At 42.6% G+C, this 12,601-nt stretch overlaps 1 protein-coding gene across 3 annotated transcripts in view; it reads left to right on the top strand.

Annotated features, from left to right (window-relative positions):
• Positions 1-12,601, top strand: part of LOC140495709 (uncharacterized) — a 109,788-nt gene that overhangs the window by 92,164 nt on the left and 5,023 nt on the right. For 2 of the 3 annotated variants that reach the window (XM_072594728.1, XM_072594717.1), the window contains 3 exons: positions 1,125-1,279; positions 4,917-5,123; positions 6,691-6,785. In XM_072594728.1, the coding sequence (XP_072450829.1) occupies positions 1,125-1,279; positions 4,917-5,123; positions 6,691-6,785 (457 nt within the window). The remainder of the gene's footprint in view (positions 1-1,124; positions 1,280-4,916; positions 5,124-6,690; positions 6,786-12,601) is intronic. The other variant, XM_072594738.1, reaches the window with a different exon arrangement.

Raw genomic sequence — 12,601 nt, 5'->3', positions numbered from 1 at the left:
ACCTTTTGAGTCTCATGTGACTCTTGTTCCTTTGTTCTTTAAAGTCAGGTAGTCTTCGTACAATCACCATCAAAAGGCAACATTAAATAGTTCTGAAGAAGTCATGCCAGACTTGAAACATCAACACTGTTTCTCTCTCCAGTTACAGCCAGACCTGCAGAGTTTCTGCAGCATTCTCTGTGTTTGTTATTGAATCGTGGCCAATTATGTAAGAAACCAATGAAACCACATCCACAGAAATGTTGCCCAGCAAGGGAGCTAATCTTTGAAGAATAAGACTGCCAATTCAGGAGCCTTAGCAGCGCCATGAACAATGCACACTATTTCTAGTCTCCCTGCGATAGGAAAGATGTTGTTAGACTTGAAAGTGTTCAGAAATGATTTACAAGGATGTTGCCAGGATTTGAGGGTTGAGCTACGTGGAGAGGCTGAATAAACTATTTTCCGTGAAATGTCAGAGGTTTAGAGGTGACCTTATAGAGGTTTATAAAATCATTGAAGGGCATGGATAGGGTGAATAGCCACAGTCTTTTTTGCCAGAGTAGGGGAGTCCGAAACTAGAGGGCATGGGTGCAAAGTGAGACAGGAAGGATTTAAAAGGGACCTCAGGGGCAACTTTTCACGCAGAGGGCGATGAGTATATGGATTGAGCTGCCAGTGGAGATGGTGGAGGCTGGTACAATGATAACATTTAAAAGGCATCTGGGTGGATATACAAATAGGAAAGATTTAGAAGGATATGGGCCAAATGCTGGCAAATGAGACTAGATCAGTTTAGGATATCTGGTCGGCATGGATGAGTTGGACCGAAGGGTCTGTTTCCATGGTGTATAACTTTGGTTCTATTGTTCCTTCACTATTGCTTGGTCAAAGTCCTAGATTTCCCTTTCCTGCAGCTCTGTAGGTGTTCCTTCAGCACAGGAACTGTGGTGATTCATGAAGTTGGTTCAGCACTACTTTCTTATGCGCAAAAAACCCTTTCCAAGAGGAGTTAGGAATGTGTAACAAATGCTGGTTTAGCCAACGATGCTCCCATCCTCTGAAAAGAGTAAATTAAAATCTTGTGAGCACATGTTTGATATTTTAATCATGAAGTAAGACACAATGTCCTTGTATAATTGCAGCATTTCTCACTCCCTGGGAAAAACGCAATGAGACAAAGACAGCACGTAAAAGGAGGCTGGACAAGGAAGTGAAGCAGGAAATTGAAATATTGCAGCAGTTCTCAAATGAGAAATCTAACCCCATTGATCAGTACCTGCTAAGTGGGGATGAGAAGGTGAGAAACACAATACAAAAATATATTTAAGTGTATCATTTCCACTGAGTTAATCTGTAATTCTGCTAAAACAGTTCTTCTCGGTAGACAAGCAGGAGGCTGGAAGAACACAGCAAGCCAGGCAGCCTCAGGAGGTGGAGAAGTCAACATTTCAGGTGTAACCCTTCTTCGGGATTGGGGGTGGATGTAAGGGGAGCTGCAGATAAAGTGGGTTGCGGGGGCAGGGTGGTGAGGTGGGGATAGATGAACACAGGTAGAGGGTACGACCCGATTGGTCGATGGGAGGAATGAATCTGTTTGGTGGCTAGAAGGATCAATGAGAGGAACGGAAGGGGGGGTAGGGGCTGGGAAGGGAGTTGGTGGATGGGAAGGCAGGTTATTTGAAATTGGAGAGGTCAATGTTGAGTCCTCCGGACTGTAGGCTGCCCAAGCGGAAGATGAGGTGGTGTTCCTTCGATTTGCAGTCTGATTCGCTGTGGCAATGGAGGAGTGCAAGGATGGTCATGTCGGAAAGGGAAAGGGAAGGGGAATTAAAATGGGCAATGAGTGGGAGGTCAGGTTGGCCCCTGCCGGCCCGGCTGAGATGCTCGGCAAAATGTTCCCTTAGTTTGCATTTGGTCTCCCTGATGTAAAGAAAACCACATCAGGAGCACCGGATACAGTAACCTACATGGGTGGAGAGTCAGGTGAACCTCTGTCTCACTGGACGTTTGGGGCCCTGGACGGAGGTGAGGAGGGTGGAATGCTGGCAGGTGTTGATGTCTCCATCACCTGATGCTGCCTGGCTTGCTGTGTTCTTTCAGCCTCCTGCTTACCTACCTTGGATTCCAGCATCTGCAGCTCTTAAGAATTCCAAAACAGTGCTTCTCAACAGCTAAAATCCACAGCTTCCAATTGAAGATAAAAGAATAAAATTGCACATTTTTCCCATCACCCGTCATAAGTAAAACTCAAGAGCAGAGAAAACTGAAGAGAAATGGCAGAAGCAGATATTTGCCCTATATTTCCAAGGTTTCCACAAATTTTTCACCAAAGTTATAGCACGTTTAGTGCAAATTTTTCACCCTCTCCATCTTGAACATTTTGTTTTGTGTGCAGCAGGAAGCTTTCGAGTGTATAACAGATGCACTGGAAAACAAGACAGGATCTGGGTATGCAGGATGTGATGATGCTGCTCCTTTAACAAGGTTCTGTTGTCCTCGGTTTTTGTTTTCAGTAGGTTGTAAAGACACAGGCTCTGAAATGTCAGGTCAATCGACTTTAAGAAGGTTTTAAGTTTTAAAAAAACACTTGTGCAATGAAAGGGGAGTGGCCAGTTCTCCCAGTTCAGCTTGTCTCTGGTTGGGTTTGGTTTGGTTTTAGCAGGCAGTCAGTAGTGAAGCTGCTGGACCCAAAGAAGTAGCTCCATGCTGATTATCCCTCTCTCTGACATCTCTCCTGTAAGAACTTGTATTGGATTTTTACCTTTTTTGTCAAGGGGTGTTTATGGGGATTGTTGCAAGTATTTGGAACAGCATAAATAAATTGGAATAATGTGTTGGGTTTTCGGATAGGTTAAGTTATTCTGTATTCTGTTTTCCTTTGTGTTTCATTCAGTAATCTTGCAAAGAAATTCTGTTTTGTTTAAAAACTAAATGGTTGGGCTAGCTGCATCACTCCTGGAATATCCACTTACACCTGCTTAAAACAATGAGCAAAGTTACTTTCTTGAAATGTTTTGAGGGAGGTCTGGCCTGGTCCATAACAAAGTCCCAGTCAGGAGTGGATAGACATTGTTCAACATAGGCAATAGGATTATAGCGTGTGAAACTTAGAGGCATCATCGTCACAAAGGGGAGAATAGTGTGGTGAATCAATACTGTAAAACTTTAGTTTAGGTGGCTGATGCAGACAAGATCGCACCAGAGTTTTATAACTGGCTGACTTGCTCAACAACTCTCACCCATTAGAAGAGATGGCAGGCTTTGGCTGGTGAATGTATCACATCATATTGTTTTAAAGAGCTGTGGAGTTCTGCAGTTATCCTGAGCAATATTTATCCCTCAACCAACAATTAAAACAAGGATTATCTGGTTGTTATCACATTGTTATTTATGAAATTTCATTGTGCACAAATTTAGCTGTGTGTTCTCCATATTTACAAACTTCAAAAGTACTGTATTGGTGATGGAATGCTTTAAGGTAGTCTAATGTTGTAAATGAAAGTCTTTCAAGTATTCCTTATTTGGAGGAATTTGAGTCAATCAGACAAGAGTCTGATGTATGCAATTTTAAAAATATTTTGCTATAATCCTGCATCTTTATGGCCCTTTAGTCTGATGGTAACCTACAAGTTAGCAGATTTATTGTGTTCAGTTTCAATTTGTTGTATTCAATTTGGTGAAATTTAAACAGGTGATCCCTAGGATGTCACTCCAATACCACAACAGTACTGCCTCCATGTAGTATTAATTATTACCATACCTCCTTCAAAACTCATTATGTGCTCAGACCATGAGGGTTGGTGAATCTACCTGTAAATCATTAAGCTATTTACACGGCAGAGCATAGTATCAGACGTTGTTTCAGATGTTATATTCATGTCATTCTTTTCAAATTGATCTAGAATAATTAGAGAATTAATTATTGCCTACTCAAGTGTTCCATAGGCATTTTGGTAGCATAAAACCTTGCTATACCAGTACACATTACGATTCGCAAGTTGGTGAATCTTCCATCTCAGCTGGGCAGTCAGGAGATTTTAGATAGGGAAGACAATGAGAGAAGCTGAGAAATTTCCCACAAAGAATGAGAACCTCATCACAGTTCCTTCAGCGTTGCTGGGTCAAACCCCTGGGAATCTCTGCCTATTGGCATTGTGGATCTACCTACCACAAATGGACTGCAGCAGTTCAAAGCTGCACCATCTTCTCAGGGACCACTAGGGATGGGCAATAAACACTCACATTCCATGAATTAGTATCAAAAAGGCTTATCACCCATTGACATTCTTCAGCATTTCCTTGGAATCATCTAAGAATATGGGCACAAAGGAAGTTGATATTCAAACATTCATGGCACCGGGGACATAATGGGAAGCAGATTGAAGAAGATAGGAAAGAAAATCATTGAAACAATATTGAAAATATTCGCACAAAGATAGAATGAGAATAGCTTGTTTCGGGTGTAAAGTGATGCGCAGTCATTAGACATTCAGACACAGTAGGAACCCAGCTGTCTGCAGTCCAGTCTCTGCTGATCTTTATTTTTGTTTGTGATTTGAAAAGGCTATCTGCAATCCCTTTGCCATTTACCCAGAGCTGACCCATCCGTGGACATGCTTCGATGATGGTATTAGGTAGACTCAGTGGAATTTGTAGTTAAGTGAGATCCCGCTAACTATGGAGGAGAAGTGAATTAGCTAGAGTTTTGCTCCTGATCATTGGAAGCAATGACAAGATAAGAATATGCTGAACTCAAATACATTCTGATAGACAGATATGTGACCATTCCTCTATTTAAGTTCAGATTGGCATTTAGCAGAAAGAAATCAAGGATATTGGGGATTTGAAGAACTTCAAGAGACATGAGGCAAGGAACAGAGGGAGAATTTTACAGTTATATTAACTTCAGACTTTAACTGCAATCTCTGTTTCAGATAATTGTCTGCTCTTACTTTGCACATCATCTTGCTGTCTTCAGCTTGGAGACAGAGTCTCATATTCAGACCCTTGAAGACAGGACATCCATGCTGTTCTTGCACATTGCTGCATTGACATACAGTGGTAGCTATCTAGCATTGTCAAATTATAATGACATGGAGAAAGTTAGTTATGTGACATTATGGGACTTGCAGACTGGGAAGGTAAACACATTCATTTCTTTTATCTTTGTTGTAACATGTAACATACCATCATCATCTTAGAAAATAGTCTCACATTTTAGAAGTAGAATTCAGAAATCTTAATGAAATTACTTTGACGAAAAGCAATGGGAAGACAGAGGCATAATGGCAATATCACCAGACTAGTGATCCAAAGGCTACTGCTCTGGTAACATGGGTTCAAATACCACTGTGATAGCTGGTGGAATTTGAATTCAGATGCTGAATTGGAATATAACCATGATAACAATTGTTGATTTTTATTTTTAAAAATCTGGCTTACTAATGTCCCTTAGAGAAGGAAAACTCCCAAGCTGACTGGTCAGCCCAACATGTGGCCACAACAATGGAGTTAACTCTTAACTGCCCTCTGCCTAGCAAGTCATTTGGTTCAAGGCCAATATGGGATGTAAAACAAATGCTAGTCTTGCCAACGTCATCCACATTGGTTGGGATATTTTGGGTTGCAGGGTTTCCTGGAACCCAAAGGTCAATGGTGAACACACACAGGCTGATGTTGACAACTCCATAGCCATTTAGCTCTTGGTTAAGGGTTAATTGACTGGTGACTGCCCCTCTCTTGGGATCAGGTCCCTCTGCAGAGAACTGCCAACCAACCTGATTGGCTAACAACTTAGGAGCCTCAGCAGCACCATGGGAAACAATGGCTACTGATGGGGAAGGTGGGGCCCTGAAGCCAACAGAAGATAGTTAAAATCATGGCAGCTTCATTGATGGGGAAATTCTTTTAAGAGAATTGCTTGGGGTACCTTGCCTACAGCTCCTCTTAAATACAAGACTACTGTCTTTCCCCATCCTGACTGCTAGGAGGGCACCTGCATTCATGTGCATGCCTTCGCCCAACCAGTAGAGGTGCAGGAAAGGGTGTCAAAATCTACCATTGGAAATGTGCCATTGGTCATGTAAAACAATCCTTAACTATTATTTGAATATCTAAATTTGTTTTACTGCCCATTTGTGGTGGGAAGCCTTTCTGAAATTCTAAGCTTTCTCCATCCTTAAGACTTTGGCCTGGCTCCACCAGCCCCACACCACCGATTTTGCAGTTTCCCATGCCATTGTGATCCTGCCTTGGATCTGCTGGGTATTTCCAGGAAAAAGAGCAGTCTCCGCTTTTGCCTCAAAGTCAGATCTTCTGGTTTCAAACCCCATTCTAGACATTTGAGCACATCATTGGCGCTGATACTTCACTGAAGTTGTCACTGTCTGAGGTTCTTTATTAAATAAAGGCCTCTTCTGCTGTCTCAATTGAATGCAAAATATTCCATTCATTGCACCAAGGAAAAGCAAGGGGGATGGCCAATATGTTGCCCCTCAACAACATCAACAGAACAAATTAACCACATACACAAGCCAAATAAGAAAATATATTCTCACAGAAGTGGAGGAGCTGATGTATGACTGGGATGGACAAAGTTATAATCTGTTGTGTGATTTTTAACATTCTCATAGATGTATAGGTAACAATGCAAGTATTCATACATATAGATAAATTAAGTTTTTGAAAAGTACATTTTTTTGTGTTCAGATCAAGAAACGTTTAAAACATGAACCAAACGTCTGCTGTATTGCAATCACGAGCAATGCTGACCGAATTGTGTTTGGTGTTGTGGAAGCAAACAGGTATTGTAATTCTATTACTATTTTGAAAACTCAAAACATTTCGCTGATTGAGAATAACGCAATGCTCATCAATCATGGCAAGCATGTCTTTCAACTTGCAGCACAAAGTGGGGAAAGGAAGAGGACAAAAGTCCTTTGTCTAAGTGGAAAGATTACTTCAGACTCCCTAATTCTATTCCCTCATTTAACATGCTCCTTAGAACCTAAGGTTTGGTTGTCTGCTCTAATATCGCATCTGTTTTGGTCTCAAACTCTGCTGCATACATATTCTTAGTATATTGCTACATGCACTTTCCTGACAAGTTGTCATTGATGCTATTGAATTATATTCGGGTCACTTCATCTTTTGGATTAGAATATCCTTTGCTGCCTTCTATTGGTGACAGAATAAAATTGCAAATGTTTTTGAGAAATACATTTATTAGATGGCCGTTATCCTGAAAGTGCAGCTCAAGACCGCAGTAAATCTGAATACTAACCAGTTGGGACTTTGGTAAGCAAGAGAATTTGGTGTAGTGCTCGTTTTATGAAGGATTAGCACAAGAGAGAGTGCTTGATTTTGAGGACTACAGGCAATAATTAGGGGACCGAGTAGATAATCAGGGAATTTTATTTTATTCTTTCTGTGAACTAGTATGGTAATCTAAACTGGTACTGGGGAGATACAAGAGAATACTACATTTATAGCATTGGTTGATAAACTCCATAATACAGTCCACAGGACCCCAAAGGCCCAATCCTAGAGTCTTAACAGGAGTCGCTACCGTGATAATAGATGCATTGGTAGTAAATTCTGTCGACCCCATCCAATACCCCTCAGTCTTACACACCTCTGCTACAAAGAGAACAACCTGAGCTTATGCAGCCTTTGTTCATAGCTAAAGTGCTCCATCCCAGGCAATATCCTGGTGAATCTCCTCTGCATCCTCCATTGCAATCGGTTGTCTTTTAATTAAGATAATTGCAGGCCTTTTTAAAATCATAAAGTCAGGCAGAAACAACTTTGTTTTGAGAAAATGAAGTAATATTTGGCAAATCTACTAATGTTCTTTGAGGATTGACAAGCACGGTGCATAAAGAGAAACCAGTAGGTGCAGAGCATTTTGTATTTCCAAAAGACACTTGATAAGATACCACGAAGATTCTGCACAAGAATTTCTGTGGCATTGAGGTTGATGGATCAGCAAAAGTCAGGGAATATCTAACTAACATGAAACAGAAAGTCTGGAAAAATGAGTCATTTTGAGATTGTCAAACCAAAACTTGAGTGCTATGGAGATCATTGCTGGGTCTCAACTATTTATGATTTACATTAATGACTTAGGTGAAGGGTGTGACTGTACTGTGATTAAGTTTGCTGATGATACAAAGAAAGGCAGACATACAAGTTGTGAAGAGGCTGCAAAGAGATCCAGGTGGGTTGAGTGGGTAAAATTGTCAGATGGGATATGTGGGAAAATGAAAGTATAGAACAGCAATATATATATACAGAAGAACCTTGATTATCTGAACAAGATGGGCAGGCACTATTTCATTCGGATAATCGATTCAATGCCTTTCCTCATGTGCTTGGAGTTTTCTGTAAAGTCTGCTCCCTGTTCAGACTAGGCAGCAGCACACTGTGCGCAAGCTCAAGCCCCTGCACCCAACCCCGTCTAACACCGCTCTCCCGCCCTTCCCAAACCCCAACCAACACCACTTCCCACCCCCAACCCTGTCAAGCATTGTCCCCCAACACTATTCAACACCGCCCTTACACCCACCCCTGTGTGCCCCCGATCCCGCTCCAGGGCAGTCAAACTGCACACCGACAAGGCTGCTGCTGCCGCCTTTGGCGGGGGGGGGGGGGGGTTTAAGTCTCCAAATAGCACATACACACACAAAAGGTTTTGACAGGTTCCACCTTTGCTCTATACAGGACAATGTTGGGAGATTATCTGGGGAAGTGAGGATTTAGCGTCCACCCTGTGTAGAATTCCAGGGGAGAGAGAGAAAGAGGGCAGGAAGTCAGTCACTTAGAGATGGTGCCTATGCTCCCATCTTTTTTTTTATTTCAAAATATACTTTATTCATGTAAATAAATCTCTGGTACTTGTACAATTTTCCATGTCGTTCATAGTTATATACATTGCATGTCTTAACATTACAAAGAACAAATTGAATTAATCGAATTCACAGTTATCCTATTAACAGTTACCTTTATTAACTATCCAGTCTCTTGGTATTTGGCTGTGGCTTCAGCAGAACCCACCTACTGAGTGGGTGCCCTGTTATATGAAATCAAATTTAAACTTCTTTAACCCCCAGTTTATGGGGTTACCATTGTCCATTTGACTGTCCTGTCTCTGGGGTGGCTGTCTACATCCCCAAGGTAAGCACGAATTGCTGGACCTTCGCTGGGCTGAGGTAGCTATCCAGCTCCTCACTGGGGTCATTTACCCGCTCTGGTGTCATTGAGCCAGGGCAAGGGTCCTCACTGTCCAGTTCTGTGTCTGACAATGGGACTGTCAGAGGATCACAGCTCTCGGTTGCCTGTAGTTGTGGGGCAGTGGATACCCCCTGGTTCTCACTGGGTGGAGGGTGGACTTCGGGGGGTCCGTTGTTTCCTGGTTGGGAGGAAATGCCCTCCTCTTTACCGACAGCGCTCTGTCTCTTCTTCTGGTGGTGATGGCCTTCTGTGCGTCCATCTTCCCCCTCCGAAGAGCTGGCCGTTCCTCCCTCGTGCAGCTGTCTTTTCCCCCTTTGATGGGAGGCTTTGGGGGCCTGGAAAGATTTCCTCTTCCTGTTTTTAACAGATATCCACTCCTCTGCCTGCTTGATTACCTCCTCCTCCATTTCTTCCATCTGCCCGGCTAGATCTAGGATCAGCTGCTGTGTCTCCCCGCTGGCTGCCGCCTCCTCCACTCCAACTTGTTCTTCTTTCTGGGTGCCACCAGACTCCGTTTCCCTGCTGTCCGGGTGGACCTTACTGGTCTTTGGGGGTCCACGGCTCACATTGCCACCTCCAGCCATCTGTGCGTATGTGGGGCCCCCACATCTTGGGCAGGTCTTATACATGTGGCCCACCTCTCCGCACAGGTTGCAGCTCTTTTCTTCCTGGCAGTCCTTAGTCAAGTGACCCTCCTGTTTGCAGTTCCTGCAGATGGTCACTTTGCAATCCGCCGCCACGTGTCCCGACTTCCCGCAGGTTCGGCATACTTTCGGCTGCCCTGCATATGTCAGGTAGCCTCTGCTCCCTCCAATTGCGAAGCTGGAGGGTTACCCTGACCTGCCGCTTACTGGTCCAGATCCCAAAGGGGTCAACCACATCAGTGGCTTCTCCCTCAACTTGGACGTACCTTCCCAGGAAGGTCAGGACATCAGCCGCTGGAACATAGAGGTTGTACATATGGATTGTAACAACCCGATTCCTCTGTGCAGGAAGCACACACAATGGGGTCGCCGACAAGATGGAAAACAGCGGTTCCCCTTCCTTCTCCTTGAAGACCTTCAGGAGCTGTTCACACTGCTTCACGCTTCTGAAGGTCACATCAAAGTAGCCTGCCCCAGGGAAATCCTGCAGGCAGTACACGTCCGCTGCAGTGAACCCACAGCATCCCAACAGTACCTTCTTAATAAACAAGGTGCGGTCGAGCGGTGTACGATCCTCAATCTTCTTCACAGTCACCCTGACTGTGTTTCGAACCCCCTGCCCAGGGCTGCAGGCAGCTGTTGAGGCCATAGCTCTGAGGTTGGCTGGTCCCTGAATTGGCATTAGGCCGAAGCCAGCATGAAGATCCACCAAGAGCAGGTCAGCACAACCAGACAATCCTCCAACATCCAATTATGATCCAACGATAATCTCTTCACTAGCTCTGATGACTCGCAACCTGTTCTGATAAGAACAGATACTTGATCCTAGCCTCGTCCTGGGAGAACCACCTTGGTGAACATGGTATCTCCCCTGCCAGGTAAGATGGTGCCTATGCTCCCATCAGCCCAGGATTGTTCTTGGCAGCATTGAGTGCACTTTTAATCACTGTAAACAAAAGACGTGGTCAGTGTTGGAAACACATCTTTGATTCAATGTTTCTATCAGGACCTCAACATCTCCTTCAGATAATCCGATATTTGGATAATTGATATTCGGATAATCAAGGTTCTACTGTATATATTTTTTAAAATGAAGACTATAAAATGCTCCAGTACTAAGGAGTTAGGGTTTAATGTACATTAAACATTTGCATGCAGATACAGCAAGTAATTAACAAACCAAATGGAAATTGGTCTTTACTGCAAGGGGGTTGGCGTATAAAGTAGGGAGCCTCACTACAACTGTACAGTGCTTTGATGAGACTGCACCTTGAGGTACATTGTATACTTTTGGTCTCAAGGAAAGCATTCACTTGCATTGAAAGCAGCTTGGAGAATGTTTACTAAGCTGATTCTTAGGATGAATAAAGGATGTCTTGTGAAGAAAGGGTTGTGCAGGTTAGGCCCATACTTACTGGAGTTTAGAAGAACAGGAGATGATTTTATTGCAATATGCAAGATTTTGAGGAGGGTTGGCAGGGTAGAAGCTGAAAGGATGTTTCCCCTCTTGGGGGCATCTAGAACTAGGGACAGATTTAAATAAGAAACAGAGATAAAGACTAATTACTTTCTCAGTGTTGAGAGTCTTTGGAATTCTCCAGTACAAAGTGCAATTGGATGCTGTGCATAAATATATTCGGGGTGAGATAGATGAGTTTTTGATCAACTAGTGTTATGGGCAAGAGGCAACAAAGTGAAATTAAGTACACTATCAGTTCTGATTATCTTACCAAATGGAGAAACAGGCTTGATCTGCTGCAGTTAATAATTATGTTCTTGGTGTATCTGGCTGTATTTTTTAATCAGGACATTTTTCAAAATCTGTGTTCCTATTTTATAAAGCTTTTCAAATTTACTAGCTTGATATAGCATATATAACAAATGCAAATTATGTCAAGGTGTTTTGGTAGAATATACATAACTGCAATTTGCTTAGCAATTGTTTTCTCTGTTTTTACTTTGTTTAATGTTTCTGTGTCTTGCAGATTTGATTTCCAGTTCTGAGCTAAGTTTTAACTTTGCCTCTCACACTCAATGAGCCATCCTTTGCTTTATATGTTGTTGTTACCAGCTTATACTGAGGGTGAAAAAAAATAATGTAAAAAAAGTTGAATTTTTAAAAATTGAATAAAAGCAAATGAAGAAAATATCAAAAGCAAACTTAGAAGGGCTTAAGGTTAGCTTAGCAGAAATAAAATTGTGTTTCCTAATTGTTCATAGTTTGTGGGTAGTTTGTTCAGATGAAACCTTCTTCCATGTTCTCCAACCTCAGTGTGAACCTGATGAAGCAGAAACTAGAACTGGAACATAGAACATTTAGAACATAGCAGTACAGCGCAGTACAGGCCCTTCAGCCCTCGATGTTGCACTGACCTGTTATACTAATCCGAAGCTCATCTAACCTACACTATTCCTTGTATGTCCATATGCTTGTCCAGTGACGACTTAAATGTACTTAAAGTTGGCGAATCTACTGCCTTTGCAGGCAAAGCATTCCATACCCTTGCAACTCTGAGTAAAGAAACTACCTCTGACATTTGTCCTACATCTATCGCTAGAGGACAGAAATAAACATTGACAACCCTCAGTATCATAGAATTTTACAGTACAGGAAACTATTCAGCTCATTTGAGAGCTGCTACAGACACAAAGAGCAATCCAGCTAGTCCCACTCTCCAGCCCATAAAAAAAATCTCATTTGAAACCTCCTCTGGAATCTGCCTCTTCTACTTTCCCAAGTAGTG

The sequence above is a fragment of the Chiloscyllium punctatum genome, chromosome 2 (genome assembly GCF_047496795.1).
Source record: "Chiloscyllium punctatum isolate Juve2018m chromosome 2, sChiPun1.3, whole genome shotgun sequence".
Classification (NCBI taxonomy): domain Eukaryota; kingdom Metazoa; phylum Chordata; class Chondrichthyes; order Orectolobiformes; family Hemiscylliidae; genus Chiloscyllium; species Chiloscyllium punctatum.
This window is presented reverse-complemented; position numbering and strand designations above follow the sequence as displayed.